Genomic DNA, 24,932 nt, shown 5'->3' on the forward strand with positions numbered 1-24,932 from the left:
TGAACTAACAGAGATGCATCTACAAATTAATCCTGAGTATGTACCACCACTACCTCATTTTCCATAGCTAATTAGTGTGGCTGGCTTTGCATCCTGAAGCCTCAGGCAAGCTTTATTAAATCACAAATAATATTGTCACCAAAGACCTTGCACCTGAATCTTCCAAATTTGGAGTCAAAATAAACCGTGTCGTCCATAAAACAAAAACAAGCTTCAAATCATTCAAGATAATGGGAATTCAGGTCATATATAAACATATCCTGGCAAATTACCTGCCAGAGCAGTTGCTTAGCAAGTCCCTACTGGGGTGGGGAGGTGACCCAGAAGACTGCGCTACACACAGGGGATCACAACGAGTTAATGGTTGCAGCCCAGCACACAATGAGGGACAGAGAAATATAGGGGACAGTAACGCAGCCACTGTCACTAAAACAGACTTTAGCTGAGGGAAAATGAGCACCTACAAAATTCATTTTACTGTCAGAAATTCATTTATTATCAAAAGACATGTATGCACTAAAAACTGCGACGTAATAAACAGCTGGGAGGTTTCAGGGGTCATGGAGAGGGGTTCCAAACACCATGCTAAATACAGAAGAAAATCAATATGCTTTGTGTTCAAAGCGCCCGACATTCAAATGTTGAAGATCTTTCCCAAGCGGTGTTGCTTGCACCCAGTGCTTAGGAGACCAACAAAGGAAGAGCATGAGTGGCTTTTGGAGCAGTGTGGACACAATGCTGAGTAATGACGACACAGTCGGCAATGCGGTGAGAGCCTACGTGAGGAGAGCACGCTTTCCAGGTCCAAAACAACATCAAAAATAGGATACGAGAAACAACATGAGAAATTTGTAGAAAAACCACCAAAGGGGAGGACATACCTGGTTAAAAAAAATAGGCAAAAACAAACCAGGTAGCATGGAAGAAATGAGCATGAACAAAAATTGAACCCGGATGAATATGAGTTCAAAAATATAGAGATGATAACTATCCAACTGAGAAAAGTTGCAACCGCTGTAGTACACTTCAACCATAAAAGAAAACCATCAGCGTTTAGACAGGGAGAGAAACAATAATCCAGTCTCAGGGTCCAGAGTGGCTCTCTGCAGCAGCTGCAGGTAGGTGAGGTTCTCGTGCGTGTTGGGGTCGAAGAAGCCCTTGGTGTCGTCCCCAGGGTCAGCCAGGATGCCGTTCATCTCCTCGTCGAAGTAGCCGCGCTGGTAGGCCACGTCCACGGGCACGCGGTGGCTGTGCGTGGGGTCAATGACCCCACCCGTGGCGATCTGGGCCTCCAGCAGCCGGATGCCGTGGTCCTTGACGATGAGGTCCCTCTGCATGGCCTGGAAGAGGGAGATCTGCTCCCCGGTGTAGGGGTCCGTGTAGCCCGTGACAGCGCGCTCGGCAGACAGCAGCTTCTCCTGGACCTCGCCCCCCACCACGCCCGCCGCCACGGCCTCCTCCACCGACAGCCTGCGGTTGTGCACCGGGTCGATGATGAAGCCGGTGGCCGCCTGCGCCTCCAGCAGCACCAGGGCCGTGCCGGGCCTCAGCACGCCCTTCCACATGGCCTGATAGATGCTCATCTTCTCCTGCCGCCCAGGCTCCCCCTGCACGGGCACCAGGACGCCCGCGATGCAGCTGGTGCCCTCGAGGTAGCGCTTGACGGAGTCCATCTCCGTCACCTCCTGCAGGGTCTTGGTCCCTTGTGCCAGCTCCCGCAGGGTCTCGGGGTCTATGATGCCGGATGTGTGCAGCTCGGATGCAGTTACCTGGCGCCTCAGCCCAGGGAAGGACACCTTGCTCAGCCTCTCTTCTGTCTCCTCCACCACCTGGGCGAGGACGCTGATGAGCTCCTGCAGGCCCAGGGTGCCAGCCAAGTGCTGGGCGAGCAGCTCCTCTCGGCGGGTCTCACTGAGGTACGAGGAGAACAGGACTTGCCACACGGAAACCGGCTGGCCGCCGAACTGCCCACGCTGGACCCGCATGGTGGCGGCGCGCAGGGCCTGCTCCTGAGTCTGCCTGGCAGTTGCTGCAGCGTCCCCGACCTTGCCCTGTTCGGCGACCGACCCCGAGCTCCCGCCCCCAGTCTCCTGCTGGTCCCGCGAGGAGGCAACGGCCTGCTTTGGCCTGGACTCCTGGGTCTCCTCGGCTTCCTCGATGATGGTGGTCAGCCTCCGGGTCAGCATGGGCAGCGTCAGCGCCCCAGAGCTGAACTGGGCCAGCAGCTCCTTCCTCGCGTCCCCGCTCACGTAGCCGGACGTCAGAACGTCCCACACCGGCACCTCTCGGCCCCGGAGACGGCCCACCTTCACCTCCATGGTGGCCTTCCCCAGGGCCCCTTGGGGGTCCGCACGCGGGCCCCCATCCCTGGTCCGGGCCAGCAGGGAGGTGAGGGTGGAGCTCACGTCCTGGACCGTCAGCCCACCGGCCTGGTACCGACGCAGCAGATCCTGGCGCAGGCTCTCGGGCACCTCGCGGTAGAAGAGCAGCTCCCAGACGGAGATGCTCTGGCCCCGGAAGTCGCCCGTGCCCGGCGTCACTCGGGCATCTCGGAGGGCTCGTCTCAGCTCCTCGCTCAGCTGGTGCACGCTGGAGCCCTTTCCCGCCAGCTGCAGCATGTAGAAGCCGGTCTCTGGGTCGCGCACACAGCGACGAAGCAGCTGCAGGTAGGTGAGGTTCTCGTGCGTGTTGGGGTCGAAGAAGCCCTTGGTGTCGTCCCCAGGGTCAGCCAGGATGCCGTTCATCTCCTCGTCGAAGTAGCCGCGCTGGTAGGCCACGTCCACGGGCACGCGGTGGCTGTGCGTGGGGTCAATGACCCCACCCGTGGCGATCTGGGCCTCCAGCAGCCGGATGCCGTGGTCCTTGACGATGAGGTCCCTCTGCATGGCCTGGAAGAGGGAGATCTGCTCCCCGGTGTAGGGGTCCGTGTAGCCCGTGACAGCGCGCTCGGCAGACAGCAGCTTCTCCTGGACCTCGCCCCCCACCACGCCCGCCGCCACGGCCTCCTCCACCGACAGCCTGCGGTTGTGCACCGGGTCGATGATGAAGCCGGTGGCCGCCTGCGCCTCCAGCAGCACCAGGGCCGTGCCGGGCCTCAGCACGCCCTTCCACATGGCCTGATAGATGCTCATCTTCTCCTGCCGCCCAGGCTCCCCCTGCACGGGCACCAGGACTCCTCCGATGCATCCTGTTCCCTTAAGGTATCTTTTTACCTCTTCGTTTCTTTCAATCTGATCTACTGTGGTTTTTCCTTCTTCCAGGTCCTTTAGTGTCTGCCTTGTGATGATGTCTGAGCTGAGTAATTCCTCAGCTGTGATTTGTGTTCGTAACCCTCGGAACCACAATTTCCTGCTTTTTCCCTCTTCATCTGCAATCATTTGCAGAATATCTTGCACCACTCTCTGCAGTGCCCTGGCTGTGTCAGCCTTGTATATCCTAACCAGTTCCATCTTTTTCTCCTCTGATACGTACTCTGAGTTCAGCAGCTCCCACACTGAGCGCCTCTGCCCTCGGTACCTCCCCACAGTCACTTCTACCTGCTCGGCCTCCAGAGCCCTTTTGGTGGCCTCATCTACATACTCCATGTCCTGTTTGTCCTTGAACACTGGGAACAGAGCCCAACCGGACTTCTCTTCCCTCCGGCACCTGTCCTGCAGCTCCTGGTATGTGACCTTCTCCTGTGTGTTGGGATCCACAAACCTTTTCCTCATGTGCTTCTGGTCAGCAATGAGCACAACCGTGTCGTCACTGAGACAGCCACGCCTGCAGGCTGTTTCCAGGGGAACTCGGTGGTGGTGCCGTGGGTCAATGACCCCACCTGTGGCCACCTGTACCTCCAGCAACCTCAGAGCCTCCTCCTTCCCGACCAACTTCTTCTCCATGGCCTGGAACAGTGGGATGGTCTCCCCCGTGGCTGGGTCTTCGTAGCCCCGGGCTGCCTTCTCCGCATTCACAAGCCTTTCTCTCAGGTCCTTACCTACCAGGCCCGCTGCTACGGCCTCCTCCACACACAGTCTCTGCTGGGTGCGGGGGTCCATTAGGTACCCAGTGGCAGCCTGCGCCTCCAGCATCTGAGCTGCAAACCCTGCTGGGGTGAGCTCTTCCTTGCTGGCCTCATAGAAGCTCATCACCTCCTGGGTGAGTGGTACAGTCACCCCAGCAATGCAACTGCTGCCTTCCAGGTAGATGCCTACGTTCCCCAGCTGGCGGAGGTCCTGGAGCCCCCTCTCCCCACTGTGAAGCGCGTCCAGGGCCTTCTTATCAAGGACCCCGGAGTTGAACAGTTCTGCGGCAGTCACGTCACCATGGATGCCTGCCACCTTGAAAGTTTGGTTTTGCTTCTCTGTTTCTTCCACGGTGGAGGTGATAACCTCCTGCAGCCTCTCTAGGCTTATGTTCTGGGCTCTGTACTCCCGCAAAAGCTTTCTTTTCCCTCGTTCTGTAAAGTACTGAGAAGACAGCAGGTCCCACACGGACACCGTCTGGCCTGCAAACTTCCCTACGTACATTTTCATAGTTCTGGATCTCAGAGCTTGCCTTGTGGTTTCATCAATATGCGAGTAGGTCTCTCCCTTCTTTACAATTTCCAACATGTACAGGCCAGTCTCGGGGTCCTCCACACAGCGCTCCAGCAGCTGCAGGTAGGTGAGGTTCTCGTGCGTGTTGGGGTCGAAGAAGCCTTTGGTGTCATCACTCGGGTCAGCCAAGATGCGATTCATCTCCTTGTCAAAGTAGCCACGCTGGTAGGCCACGTCCACGGGCACGCGGTGGCTGTGTACAGGGTCGATGATGCCACCCGTGGCGATCTGGGCCTCCAGCAGCCGGATGCCGTGGTCCCTGACAATGAGGTCCCTCTGCATGGCCTGGAAGAGGGAGATCTGCTCCCCGGTGTAGGGGTCCGTGTAGCCCGTGACAGCGCGCTCGGCTGATAACAGCTTCATGTAGGTTTCCTTGCCAAACATGCCTGCTTGGAAGGCTTGCTCTACAGTTAGCTTCCTGTTCTCTACGGGGTCGATGATGAAACCGGTGGCCGCCTGTGCCTCCAGCAACACCAGCGCCGTGCCTGGCCTCAGAATGTGCCTTCTCAAGGCTTCTGGGATACTCATCTTCTCTTTTGTACCCTGAATAAGGACCCCAGCGATGAAGTTGCCTCCTTCCAGGAACCTCCTCACACTGTCCATCTCTGTCACTTCCTGGACTGTCCTCTTCCCCTGATTGAGTTCATCCAGTGTCTGCTTGTTGATCAGCTGGGACCTAAACAAGTCCCCAGCTGAAACCTGCTTCCGGAGCCCTTTGAAGGTGGCCTGTGGGGGCTGCTTCTCTGCCGCCTCCACCAGGGTGGTGACCATACTGATGACCTGCCGCAGGGCTGCAGCCCGACCAGAACAACAAAGTGCCACCAGCTCGCGCCGCTTCTCGGCTCCAACATACTCGGAGTGCAGCAGGTCCCAGAGTGACACGCTGTGTCCTTGGTACCTCCCCATGCTGATGGGCACTTTCATAGCCCTCAGTGCCACCGCAGTATGGTCATCCACCTCAAGCACAGAGTTCTGGGGCAGTGGCAGCAGCCACAGGCCAGTGGCAGCATCCAGCACACAGAGCTCCTTGAGCTGCTGGTATGTCATCTTTTCACGGGAGTTTGGGTCAAAGAAGAGCTTGCTTTCTTCCTCAGTGGAAGTCAGCACCTGGCTTGTCTGCTCGTCCAGGAGGCCAAGCCTGCAGGCCGCTGCCTGGGGCAGGTGCACCCCATGGACAGGGTCCACAACACCGCCTGTGGCCAGCTGGACTTGGAGGAGAGGAAAGGCCTCACTCTTGGGTACAAGCCCTTTCTCCATGGCCTGCCATAGAGAAAGGGAGCCGCCTGAATAAGGGTCTGAGTATCCTGTGACCGCCCTCTCTGCCTGCCGAAGCTGTTCACTTAGCTCCCCGCCCACCAGGCCGGCCTTCACTGCACCCTCCACCGACAACCTCTGGTTGGTTAGGGGGTTGACAAGGAAGCCAGATGCCACCTGGGCTTCCAGCAGCTGCTGGCCCAGGCCTGTGGGTAGGAGGCCATCCCTTATAGCCTGGGCGATGCTCAGCTTGGTCCCTGAGGGCTGCAGAAGCACACCAGCCACGCAGCCTGTGCCCCAGAAGCAGGCCTCCACAGCAGGCTGTTTAGCTACCTCAGCAGGCGACTGTGTGCTCCATGCCAATGCTTCCAGCGTCTCGTGGGTAATAATACCAGCGTCTCGTAGCCACACAGCAGGGACCTCACCCCGTGGGCCCGGCACAGTGATGTGTGCCCGGGCCACGAGCTTAGCTGAGTGCACCCAGCTACGCACAGTGTCCTGGAGCTGTGACACAGAAGTCTTCCCAACTCTCAAGTCCTCAAGGAAGCCCCTGCGCTGCTCCTCAGTAAAGTGGCAAGAGGTGAGCAGATCCCAGAGGGACAAACCGTCCTCAGTACCAGCTGATGCTTGCAGGGTCTCCTGGATCTGCATATCTGTGGGGATAGCGGGAGCATCTTCTGTCAGGGGCAGAAGGTGAAGCCCAGAGGCTTTGTCCTGGAGACACTGCTCCAGAAGCTGGACGTAGCTGGTGTGTCCCCGGCCATCAGGTGTGGGGAAGGTCTTAGGAGAGCTGGACAAGGCCACCTCCATCTCACGATCAATGCAGCCACGCTGGACTGCCACAGGCATGGGGAGGTGGAGGTGGGTTGTGGGATCAATGACCCCTCCTGTGGACATCTGGGCCTCTAATAGGCGGGTTCCCTGCTCCATAGGGACAAGGCCCTTCTTCATGGCCCTGAACAGGGTCACTTTTTTTCCAGAAAAGGGGTCTCTGTAGCCAGTGATAGAATGCTCTGCTCGTTTTAGCTTGCCGTAGACTTCTGCTCCCACTACTCCCCTGCACACAGCCTCATCTACCGACAGGGTCTCCGTACTACAGGGGTCTGTGATGGCTCCGGTGGCTGCCTGGGCCTCCAGCAAGGCCAGGGCTACACCTGGGGACAGCAGCTTCTGCTTCATGGCCTGGTAGAGACTGATTCGCTGGTTGGAGGGCTGTAATAGCACACCACCCACAGTGCCTGAGCCCTGAAGGTACCTGCGAATCTCATCCATGTGAAGGAGGGAATCTGGGCGGACCGCCCCTGTCAGCACCTGGTCCAGGAGCTCCTGGCTGATGATGTGGGCCTCTAAGAGCTGGTAGGCAGTGACCTGGCCCTGTAGCGCAGGGAGTGTGATGTCTGCCCACTTCTTCATCTCTTCCTCCAGCAGCTGAGCGACCTGCTCCAGTGTGACCTTGCGCTGCCGATAACGCTGCAGTAGCTGCCTCCTCCAGTCCTCTCTGAAGTATTCTGAGTTAATTAGTGCCCATGCAGAAACTCTCTGCCCCCGGAACCGCCCATACCTTACAGACAGCAGGAGATTCTGAAAGGCCTGCCGAGTGGAGTAATCTACCAGCTGGGCTCGTGTACCACTAAGGGGCAGGAGGTGCAGGTCTGTCTCGGAGTCATGTACACAGCGCTCCAGAAGCTGCAGGTAGGTGAGGTTTTCATGTGTGTTGGGGTCAAAGAAACCCTTGGTGTCATCAGATGGGTCCAACAGAATAGAGTTCAACATCTGGTCAAAGTAGCCACGCTGGTAGGCCACGTCCACAGGCACACGGTGGCTGTGCACAGGGTCGATGATGCCACCCGTGGCGATCTGGGCCTCCAGCAGGCGGACGCCATGGTCCCTGACGATGAGGTCCTTCTGCATGGCTTGGAAGAGGGAGATCTGTTCCCCAGAGTAAGGGTCTCTGTAGCCTGTGACTGCACGCTCTGCAGACAGCAGCTTTGAATAGACATCAGGTCCAATGACACCAGCCCTCAGTGCCTCCTCCACAGAATATCTCTTGTTCTCTTTTGGGTCGATGATAAAGCCTGTGGCAGCCTGGGCCTCAAGCAAGATCAGGGCAGTACCGGGCCTGAGGAGCCCCTTGGTACGGGCCTCATAGATACTGAGGCGTTCCTGAGAGTCAGGCAGCAGTAGGCCTGCAATGCAGCCTGTGCCCTGCAGGTACCTCTGCACTGAGTCTAGACTGCCCACATCCTGGGCTGAGGTCTGTCCACGTTCCAGCCGCTCAAACAGGTCCTGGTTGATTATCTCAGCCTTCAGCAGTTCTCCTGGTGTCACGGTGTCCCTCAGCCCAGCAAAGGTGACTTTGGCAGTGGCTGCAGCCTGCTCAACAATGGCCTTCAACTCAGCTGCCACCTCCTCCACCGACAGGGCCCCTTTCTGATGCTGCTGGGCAAGGACTGCTCTCTGTTTAACGGGCACTGCCTCAGAAAAGAGCAGTTCCCAGAGGGTTACAGGCCGGCCCCGGAATCTCCCTACAGAGATGGAGGTCGTGGCCTCGCGAAAGGCCTGCCGAGTACAATGGTCAATAAATGTGGGTCCCTGGGGCTCGTTAGCATGGGGTCCTCCAGGGAGAGGCAGGAAAGCAAGCCCCGTCTCGGGGTCAGTGACGGAGTAGGCCAGCAGCTGCTCATAGCGAAGGCTGTCGTGTGTGGTGGGATCTGAAAAGCTCATTGCCTGAGAGAGATGTTGCTGTGTCTCCTCATCCAGGCAGCCGAAGCGCAGGGCAGCCTCCAGGGGCAGCCGGAATCTGTGGGCTGGGCATATAAGCCCACCTGTGGCCAGCTGAGCATCTAGGAGGCGCAGGGCCAGCGGCTGGCCCACAAGCTCCTTCTTCATCGCCTGGAAAAGGGGGATGTGGGAGCTGCTGAAGGGGTCATAATACCCAGTCACCGCCTGCTCTGCAACCAGGAGCTGCTCATGGAGTTCTGGGCCAACCAGACCTTCCCTGACTGCCTCCTCCACCCACAGCCGCTGGCCTGTGGCTGGGTTCACAAGGGTGCGGGTGGCAGCCTGAGCCTCTAAGAGTTGTAGTGCAGTGCCCTTAGAGAGCAAGTGTTCGACTGTAGCCTGGAAGAAGCTCTTCTTGTGGCCTCCAGGCAACAGGACAACCCCCGCCAGCCCTCCAACCCCCTCCAAATAGCGTTGCACCTCGGGGCGTGTGGCCACATCTGACACCGCCAGTGTGCCCTCCTGCAGGCCTCGAACTGTCTCCTCATCCAGTACTCCTGCCTCCAGCAGCATTGATGCGCTGGCTGCTCCACCCAGGGTATGGAAGGTGATCTTCAAGGGCAATAGGGGCAGGCCTGAGCTGGGGTCTTGCACACACCTGCCCAACAGCACGCAGTATGGCAGCTGTTCTAGTGTGTTGGGGTCAAAAAAGCCTGGGGCACCCATGCCGGACTCTGATTCCACCAGGCTGAGCCATGTCTCCTTGTCTAAAAGGCCCTGCTGACAAGCTACCTCTGGGGCCACTCGCACACCTTGGGTTGGGTCCACTGGGCCTCCAGTAGCTAATTGGGCCTCCAGCCATCTCATCCCCAGGGCCCTATCCACAACTTCCTTCCTGATGGCCTGGAAGAGGGCCAGCTTTCCATCCCCATAGGGGTCAGGAAAGCCTGTAACTGCATGCTCAGCAGCCAACAATTTCTCCTTTAGTTCCAGCCCCACCAGACCCTGCCTCAGGGCCTCAGATACAGGAAGCATCTGGCCTTGGGCAAGGTCCACAAGGCCCCCAGTGGCTGCCTGGGACTCAAGCAATGCCAGCCCAAGTCCAGTAGGCAGGAGGCCCTGCTTTATGGCAGCATAGAAGCTCTGGGTCTGCCCCGAGGCCTCCACATACACCCCAGCAATACTTCTGGCTGTGGTAGGTGGGGCAGCCTCTGCTTGGGGCTGGGAATGGGTGCTGGCTCCCAACTGGTGCTTCATGATTTTAGGGACAATGGACTGCTCAGTGCCATTGGCAACCACAGCATCACCAGGAGGGGGCTGGCCGTTCATCACGGCAGCTGGTAGCGCAGAATTTGCTCAAGATTCACGTGTGACCTGTAGGGGACAGAAAGACTCAGTCAGGGACTCTGAGTGGCTGGGTAGGGGGAAAGATATGATCATGGGGGTCAAACACAGGCCAATCTAAGCTGAGAGTCCTGAAACCACATCCGTAGGAAGACCACTGAGTAGCCAGAGGTTCATGGAAGCCAAGGGCCCTCCAAGGGCATGAGGAAATCTCATTGTTGGGGGAGAATGCTCTGACCTGCAGGTCCCTTCAAGAGGGATTAGGACAGGCTGCCCAAAGAACTCAGACAATGCAAGAGACAGTATACGGTCACTGTCTTGAGATCAGGCCATGCCCTGCGTTAAGTTATACCATATTGTATAAAGCAGTGTTTTTTCAGGCCATGCCTTGCCCTAGGAGACTCCATTTTACACTGTGTCTTTTGCCATTTTGAGGGAAGCAGATTGCAGGTCCCAGGTAGATCCACAAACAGGTCTATCTGTCAGGTACCAGCTTCTGCACAGATAGTAGAAAGGAAGGCACCTTGTAAAGTTCCCTGTATGCCTGCAGGTACACATGGGTGTATTAAAATCATACCAGGGAAACCAGGCCCAAGAATTTATCAGACACCCAATCTGAGAAGAGGGTATAATTCCCTCATGCGGGTCCCATAAAGTCGTGGACACCTAACACTGCGCGATGGCTTGGCCTTTCATCAACCAGTCACCTGATTCCTGGTGGGTGCATCAAGGACCAGCAGGCAGCGGATTCCCCAACTGTTGAAGCAGGGTTAGCTTGACTCTGTCCCCTACTTGACTCCATGCCCATCCATCTGTCTGTCCCTCTGGACCTGGACCCGGACCTGCCATTTCCTGATTCTGGAGCCTGCTTTGGCTGCTCCCCTCACAGACTCTACAGCTTTGTTCTCCAGCCCTGGCTGCAGCTCTCCCTCCTGGTGGCATCTGGCATCTTATCAATAGGACTCTCAGGGCTCTGAGGACGCTCTCTGGACCCAGCTGCAGCCTCTTTAACTTGTATTCATTCTCCACATGAATAAATAAATTACACATACATAAAATATATAAGGAGATTCACTGTGTGCTGTGCGACAGGTGATAAAAGTTGCTTTAGTGATTAAGATTGGAAAATCTTGATTGCCTCCACCTTGGACAGATTACTGGAGTCAGTGGGATTATACGGCAAATTCTTTGCATTTTGAAACTGCTGAACCTTGTGAATTTGTGGTCATTCAGTAAATTCTGACGTTGTAGAAAGGCACAAACGTGTTTGTCCACATTTCTGGCATAGCATACTCATAATATACAGGGATCTGAGGCCAGCAAGAAGCTGCTCTTCTCAGGACTCCCTGCAGATCATCCGACCTCTACTCCAAGTCTCCAGGGTTCTAGTCAATGGATCCTGGGGCCTTCCAGAGCACCCCTTTCCCCCAGCCCTGCCTCAGACTCAGAAGATGTGTGTCGGGTCTTCATGTCTGCATGGGTCCTGCTTGGTTTCAGGCCTCTAAGCTTCCGCCAAGGCTTGGAGCTTTTGAGCTGGGCTGAGTTGATTACCCAGAAAGGCAACTCAAAGTCCTAACCTGCAGAACATGACTGTAACCTTATTTGGAAGCAGGACCTCTGTGAATATAACTAAGATGAGATCATCCTGGAGCATTGCTGGCTCCAATCCAGTACACCTGGCATCTCTAAAAGATGGCAGACTTGCCTAGCGAGAAGACAACCACCCTGTAAACTGAGACTGCACACTGTGTCCTCTCTTAGTCCACAGCTCAGCATTGCCAGAACATTCTCTCTGCTCAGAAGTTCAGCCAGACGGGTCCTCGCAAGAACTTTGGGAGGGGCCTGCCTACCCCTCCCTGACATACATTTGCATTGTGGAACTTAACAGAGTTTGAATCTGGTCCTTCTGTAACAGGATTTTACTCTGTCTTTATGTGTCCAGTGAATCAAGAAATCCTTGGCTTGTCCTCAGATCTCTTCACCTGCAGCTTGAGCCAGCCAGCCCTGAAGTCATAGACTGTCCTGCCTTTCTGGATACAGATCCTTACACATAACATTCCTCCCTTACACTCTGTTCTTTTTCTTTTTCTTTCCTTTCTTTAGTTTTGCAAGACAGGGTTTCTCTGTGTAACTGCTGTGGCTGTCCTGGAACTCGCTTTGTAGACCAGGCTGGTCTTTAACTCACAGAGATCCACTTGCTTCTGCCTCCCGAGTGCTGGGATTAAAGGCGTGCGCCACCGACGCCCGGCTTACACTCTGTTCTTAAAAGTGCTTCGATGGGTACAGCTGCATGCTGGCTGTCCACTGTCCACCTCCCACCCATCTAAGTCCTCATGACTTTGCCATGGCTCCTCAAAGCTCATCCTGTCACTTCTCAGCCAGATTGCCTGCTCCCGTGGCCTAGGCTTCTGCACAATGTATATGGAAGCTGTGCATGCTACCATCAGTTATTTCAAGGATCCTCAGCAATGCCTACACCACATGTGGAATGGGAAGCAGGAACAGTCAGGTTGGCTGGTTGTGCAGCATGGTCAAGCATGGTCAAGGCAGGCGCATAGCCTGTCCTGTGGATGATAAGCCAGGCTTTGATATCACATGATTTGTTAGAAAAGACACTGACCAACTTAGGGAGGGTTATGGACAGATGGTCCCACTAACCCTTTCAAGAATTGTCCTACTTGTGGGCCTGTGACAGGATCAGTCCCTTGGCATGATTTGAGGGAGACTCTGCAGGCTATTAAGTCATGGTCCTTAGGGATACTACTGAGACGGCATTACAGTCATAACTTTGGCAAAATGTCCCTCTTTATCCCCTCCCTCAGGCTGCTCCTGAGCCTTCTGAGGTATCCTACAGAGCCTCAGGCCTCAGGCCTACAACCAGGCAGACACCTGGACAGAGTCAGCAGTGCCCACCATCAACCTGCAGCAAAGCAGCCAGAGCCCTAGCATCAGGACAACCATTCAGCTCTTCAGGGGTGGGAGATGCTTCTATGGGGCAGTGTGGAGCACGGAGAAAGACTATATAGGACACAGATGGTGGGGATAAGATCACAAAAGACAGGGGTGACCAGCTGGACAGCTGTAGAGGAAGGCCCAGGCAGCTACATCCTTAGAATAAACTTCAACACGGGGCAGAAAGAACCCTTTGCCAAGGCTGAGTCTTAAGTCGGGGTGAACGTCTTGATTAATATAGCCCAAACTCTCAAATCCATAGATGCCCTTGGTGCCCCTGTACCCATAAAAGGGTTCCTCCTCACAGTTAACCTAGATGTTGCAGGGGCCAACGCCTCTCGTCTCCCACAAGTCAGCCTAGAGGCCAGGAAAGAGATCCAAAACCAACCCAAGAAGGTGGCAGGGGATGGGCCAAGAGTCAGGTTGGCTAGGGAAGGGTTTCTCAGAGCAGGGGGTGGACAGAGCACAGCAGTAAGGACCCGGACACATATCCCTTTAACAGGCTGACGCTGAAGTCGAGGGAGGCTGTGCCTCTCCAAGGAAAGCAGTCCAGGCGTTGGCGGTTTGCTTGTGGCATGGACTGACCCCAGGGCTCCCAGGCTAGTCATGACTTATCCGTCAGTGAGGGCCCACACACACAACAGCACAGACCTGGTGTTGATGACCACCTGAGGAGGGGCAGTCGGATGGGTCTAGCCACACAGAGTCGCAGGAAGAGTTAGAAGATCAGGTATCCCTCAAACAGGTTCAGGGCTATGGATAGGCCCCTAAGTGAATATGAGCCCAAACCCAGTGCCTGGGGTACAGGTGCCATCAGCCTCGAACGTCTGAACAAGAATGGATGCCACGTGAAACAGGTCCAAAGAAGAAGGCAAGGGCAGCCCAACTCTAATGGAGGAGAGCTCTACTCACCGACCATGCTTTGACAGTGACATGGACCCCAGGCACACCCACCAGCTCCTACAGCCTGAGAGTTCCTGGGCTTCCGTATCAGCTTGGTGTGGCCACAGGGCTACTTTCTGGTTGTCTCGTGTCTTTAGGGAGAACAAATTAAGGGGTTCTTTGGCCATGGAGGATGAGGTATGCACTGGGGGAAGGTCAGGAGGCCATGGCCGTTTTCACTGCCCAGCGGAAGCTGCTAGTGGGTAGGGTGTAGAGATAACTGCTAACGGCACAGCCTAGACTCCGGTTCCCGGGTTACACCCTGCAGTCTAGGCACCATCCCCAGAACAGAGCATTTCCATCCTAAAACATACATTTCTGGGTCCCGGAAGAGCTTCTCAGGCCCAGGAACCAAAGCCTAGGAGCAGTGGCCTCCACAGTGGGAGCGTGAGCTCCAGGATCCACAGAAGAAGAAACACTTGCGAAGGCAGACCCGACTGGCAGGGGAGAGCAGCCGCTACGTCACGGGTGTAGCCGTCCTTTACCATGTGGCAGCTGACAGCGAGTGAGTGAGTACACAGCTGCTCTGGCCCAAGACCAGACTCCCAGGGAAGGGGGTCTGGTCACACCCCAGCAGCCCCAGCCAGCAGTTGTAGTGAGTCCGTGGTATTTTTCTCTAGATGACTGGGAGAAGTAACAAATGGCCAGCATGACCTGAAAGCCACAACAGGACCAGGTCCACCCCACAGACGTTCTACTCCTGCCCTTCCTCAAGAAGGTACCCAACGGCCCCCAAGAGACTGGTTCTGAGGCACAGTGTGACTGTGGTAGACTCAGGGCTGCCTGGACTTGTCTATTTCCAGGGGCAAGTTAGACAGCATGGCAGACTAGCCTCTCCCGCCAACCTGCCTCCTGTCCCCTCCATGACTGTGTGTGTTCTAAGAACACCCTCAATGACTCATGCAAGACTCTGCTTCCCAACATCGCCTGCCCACCTACAAAGCACCGAGTTGGGGTAAATCATGCATGGTGCTGCCCAGGACAGGGCAGAGCACAGGGGAGAGGCCCCAGGGTGGAGGCTTGGTAGCTGTCTCTTGACATATGGCTGCATGAGGGTGGGGATCCAGGACAAGCAGTTCACTGCCCAGCAAATGAGGGGACATAGAGACTTGAGACTACAGTATGGACAGAGACTGCCAGGAGGGCATGGTCTTGAGTGGCTCCTGACCTAGTCCAGGACAGCCAGCGCAACAGGCATGCTTTGTACAGAAGGGCGAGGGCAGAGTCAGAAGCCAACACTAGCTTAAGCAAGCTGCCCCGCTTCCCCGAACAAAGAAGAGATTCAGGATGGGAAGCCACTGACAAAAATCCAGAGAGCAGGGCTCTGGGGAGGGGTAGGGCCGAGAAGCTGAGTCCTGTGAGGTGCAGCCTGTGGTTGGCAGCCACTCCCTGTTGGCTAGTGGGTGACCTTGGACCTTGTATGACTCTCCCTGGGCCTTGCCCCTTTCCAGAAGGGCAGAGGAGTAGACACTTGGCGACTGCAGTGGTTGCCTGGGAAGACAACCAAACACATGGGTCAAGAATTTGAGGGGTGAGGGCTGGAGAGACGGCTCAGTGGTTAAGAGCACTGGCTGCTCTTCCAGAGGACCTGCGTTCGATTCCCAGCATCCACATGGTGGCTCGCAACTGTCTATGACTCCAGTTTCAGGGGACCCAACACCCATGGAAAAACACCAGTGTACATAAGATAGAAATAAATAAATAAATAAGCCGGGCGGTGGTGGCGCACGCCTTTAATCCCAGCACTCTGGAGGCAGAGGCAGGCGGATCTCTGTGAGTTCGAGGCCGGGCTGGACCGACAGCCTCCAAAACAATACAGAGAAACCCTGTCTCATAAAACCAATAAATAAATAAATAAATTTGAGGGGGTATACAGAGCTCCATCAAGGAGGGCAGGAGACCCAGGAAGTAACCAATAAAGGTAAAGGATCAGGGTCCCAGGTCTGGGACCATAGCCTAAGTAATGTAGGGGCTGGCGAAGGCAGGCAGCCCACACTCACACATTCCCCTGGCAGAGAGCTATAGGCTTCCTGCCTGCCTAGCGGCCCACAGCAGGCTACCTTAGCTGTCAAGAGAAAAGACGGACCTTTCTGAGCCGGGTGGATAAGCATCCCTGGGGCGTCAGACACACCACCTGTCGCCACACTGAAGGGTGGGCCCCCATCCCAGGCTGTGACAAGGATGGGCACAAGGGCCTACCGCTGCCACAGCTGCTGCTGCACTGAGCTAGATCAGAACAGAACGAGAAGGCCAGGCAGACTCAGCTGAACACACACAGAGACAGAAAACGTGGCCTCTGCCCTGTCGTGGGCGGCACGAAGGAGGGTATCAGTTGTACCTTGCTCGAAAGACAGAAGTTAATGACCCTGTACAAGCCTGGCGTGATAAGCAAGTGGGGGTAGGGACACAGCCCTGCTCCCTTCCTCTTCTTTCCAAGGGTTCTAATCCCACCCAAGGGGCCATCTCTATGACTGCTCACCCTAGACAGCTCGTAGCTCCGCCTTGGGTCAGCAACACCGCCCTCACCTAATCAAGGCTGCCAGGAGCCTCTTGACTGCCAGCCTCTGTCATAGGCTGCTCACCACTAACCTCACTTCTTGCAATGGGTACAAGGTACACCCCACCTGCAGCACCAAACAGCACACCACATATCCTGCTGGAACCACTAGCCACACACACACATGCACACACACACACATACACACACACACACACACGTGCTCGCACGCACATGCACACACCGACTGCACAGCAGCCTGGCAAGGGCCTCAGTTTCCCCACCCATCCCAAGGGCTCAGTCCTGAGCTCAGACTGCCCAGGGTGGTAAATGGGGCCAGGTGCCCCAGCTCTGGGCACCTGGGTCCCTCACTATATCGGCCTGGGGCCACTGGCCTTTGGCTGCCACAGGTGTTTCGGTTTCGTTTCCCCCACCCGCCCTTATTTCCCCACCTGCTGTGGCAAGGTCTGCTGCAGTGTCCACGATCTCTCTGCTCCCTCTGCACCAGAGCCCCGCGCCACAATCATTTAAATCTGCATGGCCCCTCCTTATGATGACCCAAGTCCCTTCCCCATTGAGGGCGGGAGGCGGGGCTGAGGCCAGGTTGGGCACAGGCAAGACAGGTGGAGTGAGCAGGAGAGCGCAGACTGTGGCACTGGGCAGTGCTACCTCTGAGCAGCTCCAGCTGGGAGAGGCTGCTGAGTTGCAAGGTCCCTCCCTCCTTCCCTCCCCACTACAAGTCACTGAGAAAGAATGTGGGGCAGGCACTGGGTGGGGGTGGGGAGTAACCTGCTTCAGCCCTGTGGCTTTTGAATGGAGTTTGCAAGGGAAATGAGGACCCACCAGAGAGTTTCCGTTCCCCTAACTCCTCTTTATTGCTGAGAGGGAGAGCCCCACCCTGTGTGCTGGGACCATGTGACCCCGGCTCCTCCTGCTCAGTCCCTGAGCGAGTTCTGCCGCTGTTTCTTGTCCTTGTGTGCTGGATCTTGGAGTCTTCATGGTTTCTCAGTGGGCTGCTCCGGGGTTTTGACCTTGTAGGAGCTGGGGTCTCTTGTGGTCTTTGCCAGTTTGCAACCCTGTCTGAAAGGGGTGGCCAGCCTTCACATTACCGTTCAGTTCCGCCACCTGTGCTCAAAGAAGGCACCCGGTCCATCTGGAGGACGACTCCTGGCTCCGAAGCCCATGCTAGCTCACTCTCACCTTCTGGGACAGGGGCCGGCTAGAGCTCATTCGGATGGAGGTCCAGAGGCTCAGGGTGATGACTTCAGGGGCCGCCGACTCACTAGGAGTCCAGCACAGGAACCTCTCATGGATCTTCTGGCTGGTCCTGCCTCTTGCTGCTCAGAGATCTCAGGTTGCTGAACCAAAGCCGACGCCAAGCGGCTCCCGCCCACCCACCCCAGCCCCTGACGACTTGCAATGTCCTTTCCTAACCCCAGCTCTCACCTCTGACTGGGTCATTTTTGACCAGAAATTCATCTAGGGCTGCCCAACCACCTCCAACACGAACCATCAGGGTTCCTCTTGTGGCCTGCAGAGAACAGGGGTGTCTGGCCTTCTACGTAGGGGTTGGGGGCAGTTCCTGAGGCTGTGTCCTCCCCACTGTCACGGACCCACACTCACACCTGCTCACCAAGGCTCCTTGGACCTTGGGCCTGCCTCTGGCCACTGGTGTGCTTGTCCCTTCTATGTTCCTTGTTCTGGCCGTGCTGTGTGGCTGTCTCTGGCCACCAGAGAGCCCTGGCCCCAACACGGCAGGGTGCTTGTGGTCAGGCCCACACTTCCCCCAGGAATAGCCAGGCCAGCCTTGTCCATCCCTGTCCTGCTCCTCAGCCGCCTGGAAGCTGTCCGCAAGGTCCTACTGGGGGATGTTTCAGTCTAGTCTGTGGCTTGGGGTACGAAGTATACCCTAGGCCACTTTATTCTACAGCCAAGGCAATACAGGTAGTGCCCCCACAAGACCCAAGTGTATGTTGGCTCCTTGCTGTGGGGTGAAGCCAAGTCCTTCTTGTGTGCCCGGGAGTGGACAGAGTATGTCTGTGTCTGCCCTTACCTGCTCTTGGTGGCCCTGTTCCTTCTGTACCCATGGTCCCTTTTCTCCTGGTTCCTCTTGCTATGCTCTGGCTTCCTACAACTCCGACTCTCCATGGTGACGTATCTGCCCACCAAGGCCTCCAGCTCTGTTCTTTTGAAGTCTTCCCCAGGAGGCAAGCCTTAGCTCTACTCCCAGGATCCCCAGGGGTCCCCTGGTCAAGACTCCTCAGAGCCAGTACCTGCCTTGGGGCTTGATTCCGGCACTTTAGGCTCAGGGCCCCAGGCAGCTCCTCTAACACCCAGCTCTGGGCTTGTGCCTTGTATTAGGGAGCAATGCTAGGTAGGGACTGCAGGAACCCATAACCCAAAACTTCCCACCACTCCACTGCCTCCCCTGACGCAATGCCTCCACCCCCTAGTGCCTCTCAGCAGTCCTGCCCTGCACGTCAGGCCTTCCAGCTAGCTCCTCCTAGAGATCCAATGGTCTCATAGAGGGCTCGACTCAAGGGGAGAGGGTCCAAGGCACTGAAGCCAACGTCACTGGGCTAACCCTGGATTGCTCCACAGTTACTGTGCGGGCCAAAGCCTCTGGCCACTGGTCCCACCTTGTTCCCCAAGGGTTCAGCCTGGGTCAGCCTTTGGGAGCACAGGACCAGCTTCTCGGCAAGATGGCCCACAAGCAGCAGCATCCCTTCCAGCGTGTGCATCCTGGAGAAGGGTTGGACGGATATGAGCAGGGCGGGGGGGGGGGGGGGGCAGTGCGAGTGTGGCGGGGACAGCTGGCAAGCAGGCTCACCTCTCACAGGAGGGGCTGGACAGGGCAGCCTGGCAGCCCAGCTGGTCCGTTAGCAGGCCCAAGGGGTGGGTGCTCCCACGGGCAGTGTCTCCGCCCCTCCTCAGCCACGACACCACCAGGGTTTGCTCTCCCCACAGGGACTCCTGCCGTCAGAATAGCCTTGTGGGCTGTTGGCTCTCCCAGCGGGAAAAGCTGAAGGGTGGACTCTTTTCACCTCACATCTTGAGCCCTCTTCTTCCTTACTCCATTTACCCTGAACCTCACAGCACCCACCCACCGCATTAGCAAGAGACCGCACACGCTGGCCCAGTCCTTCTGCCCCTAGGCTTCTTCACTGTGAGGAGGGCAGCCATACCCAGCACTGGGCCCGTGAAGAAAGCCAGCAAGCTCCTCCCTGTGGGCGAATTGCATTCACCTCCACCGCCATCACCACCCATTCCCATGTTAAGTCCCAGCCTTTACTTAGAAAGAGGCAGCTGTAGGGGGAGATCACAGTAGAATGTGGGCACCAATGTGAGTGCCCTTAAGAAGGGGGTGGCTTGGGGACTGGGAAGATGGCTCAGTTGGTGAGGCATTTGCTGCAAAGTATGAGGACCTGGGTTTGATTCCTAGCATCCAAACAAATCAGCATTGTGGCACGCCTGCCAGTAATCCCAATACCAGGGAGGCAGAGGTAAGATTCCTGGGACCTGATGGTCAGCCAGTCTAGACAAATAAGAACTCCAGGTTCAGGGAGAGAGACCCCGACTCATAAGATAAAGGGGGCCAGAGAGATGGCTCAGCAGTTAAGAGTCCTTGATGCTCTTGCAGAGGACCTAGTTCAGGTTCCAATACTTAGGTCAGACAACTCACAACTGCCTATAACTCTAGTTCCAGTGGATCTAGTGTCCTCTGGTCTCTGTGGACACCCACACATGCGTGCATTCATACATACACACACAAACATGTATAATTAAAAACAAAATAAATCTTCAAAAACAATAAGGTAGAGAGTGTTTGGGAAAGACACCAGATGCCAACTTCCAGCATCCACACAGGTGTGCACACATACACATACATGTAAACATGTATACACACAAAAGGGGAGCGGGATTTGTACAAAAACTACACAGAGAGCACAGGAAGAAGACACTGTGTGCATGGCAAGGAAGGAGGCAAACCAGACCTTTCCCCACAGCTCTCAGGAGCCCTCAGAACTCTGAGTTAGGATAGAACCACGGTTTCAACGTCCCCATTGGTGACAACTGATTCCAGCCACCCAGGGAACCACCAGAGTCCCCAAAATGAGAACGATCTGAGAACAAGTGAAGGAACCTGAACTTCCGGGAAGGCAGCAAACCTCAGGAAGGGTCTCGTGGATCCCAGCCATCCCTGTGTTATAGAAGAGGGGGCCAAGGGGGGCAGAGCCCACTCCCACCTCTTTGCTGCAATAAATGCTGGACCGTCCCAGACTTCTTTCTGTTTTGCCCCTGACATATTTTCTTTCCAGCTGTTGGGACTCATTCATAGCAAGTTTTGATCTTAATAAGAAAAGGCATGTAGATGTGTCAGCTCCCACCCCTCCCCACACAGCCTGGAGGCTTGACAGTGCTGGCCAGCAAAGCTGCCCTTGCCTAGCAGGCAGGGATGGTCTGATCTCAGGCCTGGCCCCACTGTGGCCTTAAATGGAGATTCAGGTCTGTCTGCCGGTAGCTGGAGCTGAGTCATCATTAGAAATCGCTCCAGCTGGCTCTGCAGCCTCCATTTCCCTTCCCTGACGCTACACTCTCCTCACTCCCAGAGTCCTCTGCCTCAGATCCTCCTGCCAGGGAACAACAGTCCAACCTCAGAGTGCCCTAGTTGTCCAGTGTCCCTGTGGTCACCTCTCCTCCCAAGGGACTCTTTTTTTTTTTTTTTTTTTTTTTTTTTTGGTTTTACAAGACAGGGTTTCTTTGTGGCTTTGGAGGCTGTCCTGGAACTCGCTCTGTAGACCAGGCTGGTCTCGAACTCACAGAGATCCGCCTGCCTCTGCCTCCCGAGTGCTGGGATTAAAGGCGTGCGCCACCAACGCCCGGTCTCCCAAGGGACTCTTGGTGACACCTTCCTCCCCCTAGTTTTTCAAGGCACCTGCAAGGCTGAGCTCCAGTCATGGTCAGGCCTCAGCTCCTCAGTGACTGCCTGCTCCATGAGGCCACACAAGATCTGCACAGCTGGCTCCCATATGGCCTTCGGCCCAGTGTCTTGCTCTTGAGTCTCTAACCAGTGCCCTTCCAGGGGCTTCGTGTCTGCCTGAAGCACAGCTAGGGAGAAACATGGTCACCTGAGAGGCCAGCCTTAGCAAGACCCTCACACTCACCCCATCTTGGTTTCTTGAGCACAGGCCTGATCCTGCCCCCAGGCCTGGCAGTGGCTTCCCAAAGACTCCCAGGTACCCCCAAGGCCCTGGTGTACCTGACGAGGGGTTCTGGTCCCAGATGGTCACTGCGGATGCCGCTGCATGACTAGAAGTCTCTGCCCACTGTGCCAGCTGTTCAAGACGCTCTGCTAGCTGGGCCAGCTGGACACTCAGCTGCGGGAGGAAACCGGCATTGTTCTAGACAGCCCCAAACAGGGATATAGAGTACACACTCCCAGGCATCCTAGCTCCTTGGTACAGTGGGCTGCAGTCTCCTCAGAGGGCATGAGGTAGGTTGGAGGTCTTTCTTCTGTGAAAAGTTAAGGGGGTACAAACACCTGCTTCTGATCCTTGAGCACTGGATGTGCTGAGGCAGACCCCTCCAATTCAAGCTGGGCCTCCAGGCCTGCTGGTGGTGAGGACTTGGAGGACACTGTTCTTTGAGCAGACAGCAGCTTCTGCTGGGCACGGGCGACTTGTGACTCCGTCAACCTCACACGCTCCTGGAAGTGATCCAGCTGCAGCCGTACCAGCTGAGCTTGGTCATCTGCAGCCAGAGGCAAGAGGCCAGGGAGGAAACACTGACACTGAAGGGGAACTGGGGGACCAGTAGCAGGGATGAGGGCATTAGAAGGGTCCTTGGGAGCCATCAACGAGGACAAAGACATTGAGGCCTTGGATTCAGGGATGTGGGAAACGGAACAGATGTCTGCCCAGGGTTGAGAGTAGTAGGCTCTTCGGAGGGCTCCATGACCACATCTTGGCTGGGTTGTCTGGGCTGAGGTCCACTTACTTGTGAGGAGCTCTGCCAGCCTCCAGCCGGTCTCCAAAACCCTTTCCAGGTCCTTGGCACGTGCCACAACCCCTTCGCACACCTCCTGTGAATACACAGGACACTGAGCCTGTGGCAGCCCACAGACTCTCACCCCAAGCCTGGGCCGTACCTGGAAGCCCTGCAAGGATTCCTCAGGGCACTCGGGCCCCCGCTGCAGCTCAGCCAGGAGCTGTTCACTCGGGCTCAGCTGCACTAGCAGAGCCTTGCAGGCTGCTTCAAAGCTCTGTGCTGCCGGGACAAGCTGCTCCAGGAGCCTCCACCTTGGGCAGAGATGGAGGAGCTGACGGTGGTGTCCCTCCTGCCCTGGAGCCCTCAGAGTCCCCCACCTGTGACTTCACCTGGTTTCTGCCTGTTGTACCAGGCGGAGCCACTGCGTGCACAGCTCTGCTGGACTCCCAGCCTCTTGCAATCTTGGCTCCACGTGAGGTGCACGCTCCCTCAGCAGGCGCAGGAGCAGCTACCAGGCATGAGGTCAGGGGGCTTGTGCAGGCTTCTGGGGTCCCTACCCATCTCCCATCACTTCCCCCATTTTTTTAATCACCGTCCATGGGAACATTAACAGGCATATGCATGCATCCTGCCCTTGGAGACCAGATCTATTGTATTCAAGCACATGGTAACCACCAATTATTTGCCAGTGACTTGACCCGAGGCTCGAAGGACGAAAGTGCCCCCCACCCCTGTAGCTATCTCCTGGCCCTGTACCTCTTGTTCCCGCAGCTGGGAGGCAGCCAAAGTGGCATCTGCAGCCAGGGGTCCCTGTGAGGCCTGCAGGTCCTCCATGCCATCCATCCAGCTACACAGTGTGTCCAGAGCTGCGAGGGGTGCCTGCAGGACGGATGCGCTCACTTCGTCTGGCCTCCAGCTGGACTCCCCACGCTCTACAGCTGCCCTTCCTCACCTGGGCTGGCTGCCTTCTGTGCCCACAGGGCCCCATCTCCACAGCCTCTGTCACCACTGTTTCTGTCACCACTGTCTCTGTGACCTCTGTCACCTGAACAGCACGGGAGCCCCACCAGGCCCAGGGGACCCCCGGTGGAAGTGGACCCTGAGGAGCCGCAGATGGAGAGAGGTCCTCTCGGGTCCCGGGGCTGGTGTGGGTTCTAGGGCTGGTGTGCGAGCGGCTCCTCTTCTCCCCCAAGCAGCCGAGCCTCGAAGCGGGGTTCCCCATGGTAGGTGGTGAGCAGGTTGCAGGATTTCCAGGACAGTAAGGGCAGTCCTACAAGGGCAGGAGGACCCACGTCAGGACCAGGGGATCCACAGGCCCACCCACCCACCTCCACCCACCCACCTCCACCCTTGCACAGGCCGGTGCCGGGGACACACCCTGGGTTGGGCAGACTCCCCAGGCCTAGGGGACTGGAGGGAAGCAGCGCTCACCTCTGTGTAGCTCTGTGCGCCCTACCTTCCACCCCTGAAGCCAATGCTCCACCCGCCCCAGCCAGGCTGGCCTCAGTTCTTTTCTTCCTGTTTCCTGGGAAACCCAGTGCCCACCCTCAGTCATGTGGGAGGGGGAAGGGCTGTGAAGAGGAAGGGGCTTCTAGCTGCAGTTTCTGGCCCCTCCCCCTCAGTTCCTGTATGAGGGAGGGGAGGGGGTTCAGGGAGCTCACTTGTCACCCAAGCCTCACATGGGTCACTCACATGGCCATGGGGCTGACGTTCCCCTGGGTCAGGAGCTCAAAGGAAGAGGGCTGCTAGAAAGGGTACCAGCTGCCCTGGGGATGGCTAGGAATTATAGGAAACGGGGGCATCAACACACACTTTAGGAGGGGGTTGGAGAGGCACAGGAATTTCCCACAGCCATGCGGCCCCCAGAGAGTACTAGACGACACCCTCTCCCAGGCACATGGCTACTCCACGGGACCCAGACAACCCCCACCCAAGACTTCCTGGCACCCTAGACTGGTCGGCTCTGTTTCCAGGAACCTCACACTTGCCACACACACCCCACCTGAGCCTGGAGTGAGCTAGTCCTCCCCTAACCTGGAGTCCCCACCGGATAGAAGAACAGAGGGAGTGGATGCTCAGGGTCTCCACGGGTGCCTGGTGTATTTCATGCCATGGACTCAGGGTCTCCAGGGGTGCCTGGTGTATTTCATGCCATGGACTCAGGGTCTCCAGGGGTGCCTGGTGTATTTCATGGACCATGGACTCAGGGTCTCCACGGGTGCCTGGTGTATTTCATGCCATGGACTCAGGGTCTCCAGGGGTGCCTGGTGTATTTCATGCCATGGACTCAGGGTCTCCATGGGTGCCTGGTGTATTTCATGCCATGGACTCAGGGTCTCCAGGGGTGCCTGGTGTATTTCATGGACCATGGACTCAGGGTCTCCACGGGTGCCTGGTGTATTTCATGCCATGGACTCAGGGTCTCCAGGGGTGCCTGGTGTATTTCATGCCATGGACTCAGGGTCTCCAGGGGTGCCTGGTGTATTTCATGCCATGGACTCAGGGTCTCCAGGGGTGCCTGGTGTATTTCATGGACCATGGATTCAGGGTCTCCAGGGGTGCCTGGTGTATTTCATGCCATGGACTCAGGGTCTCCAGGGGTGCCTGGTGTATTTCATGCCATGGACTCAGGGTCTCCACGGGTGCCTGGTGTATTT

General features: G+C 56.6%; 2 protein-coding genes across 2 annotated transcripts; both read right to left on the reverse strand.

Annotated features, from left to right (window-relative positions):
* Positions 1–472: 472 nt before the first annotated feature.
* On the reverse strand, positions 473–21,678 carry Eppk1 (epiplakin 1). The gene is made up of 2 exons (XM_040736336.1): positions 21,548–21,678; positions 473–9,926 (listed from the first exon to the last, which is right to left on the reverse strand). The coding sequence occupies exon 2, from the start codon at positions 9,879–9,881 to the stop codon at positions 1,047–1,049; it is 8,835 nt and encodes a 2,944-aa protein (XP_040592270.1). The 5' UTR covers positions 9,882–9,926; positions 21,548–21,678; the 3' UTR covers positions 473–1,046.
* Positions 17,138–23,518, reverse strand: LOC101826487. The gene is given in 17 exon segments (XM_040736337.1): positions 17,138–17,367; positions 17,488–17,624; positions 17,734–17,818; positions 17,921–18,145; positions 18,341–18,375; positions 18,378–18,438; positions 18,441–18,638; positions 18,918–19,029; positions 19,118–19,260; positions 21,224–21,396; positions 21,548–21,665; positions 21,830–22,038; positions 22,285–22,369; positions 22,436–22,586; positions 22,665–22,783; positions 23,032–23,154; positions 23,228–23,518. Coding segments are annotated over 17 exon segments (2,319 nt in total). The 5' UTR covers positions 23,498–23,518; the 3' UTR covers positions 17,138–17,292.
* Between the last annotated feature and the right edge of the window lie 1,414 nt (positions 23,519–24,932).

Source organism: Mesocricetus auratus, unplaced genomic scaffold (assembly GCF_017639785.1).
Source record: "Mesocricetus auratus isolate SY011 unplaced genomic scaffold, BCM_Maur_2.0 Super-Scaffold_100055, whole genome shotgun sequence".
Classification (NCBI taxonomy): domain Eukaryota; kingdom Metazoa; phylum Chordata; class Mammalia; order Rodentia; family Cricetidae; genus Mesocricetus; species Mesocricetus auratus.

Bases quoted from the DNA above. Each gene is read 5' to 3' on its own strand.
- Eppk1 (XM_040736336.1), bottom strand. From the start codon at position 9,881: ATGAACGGCCAGCCCCCTCCTGGTGATGCTGTGGTTGCCAATGGCACT.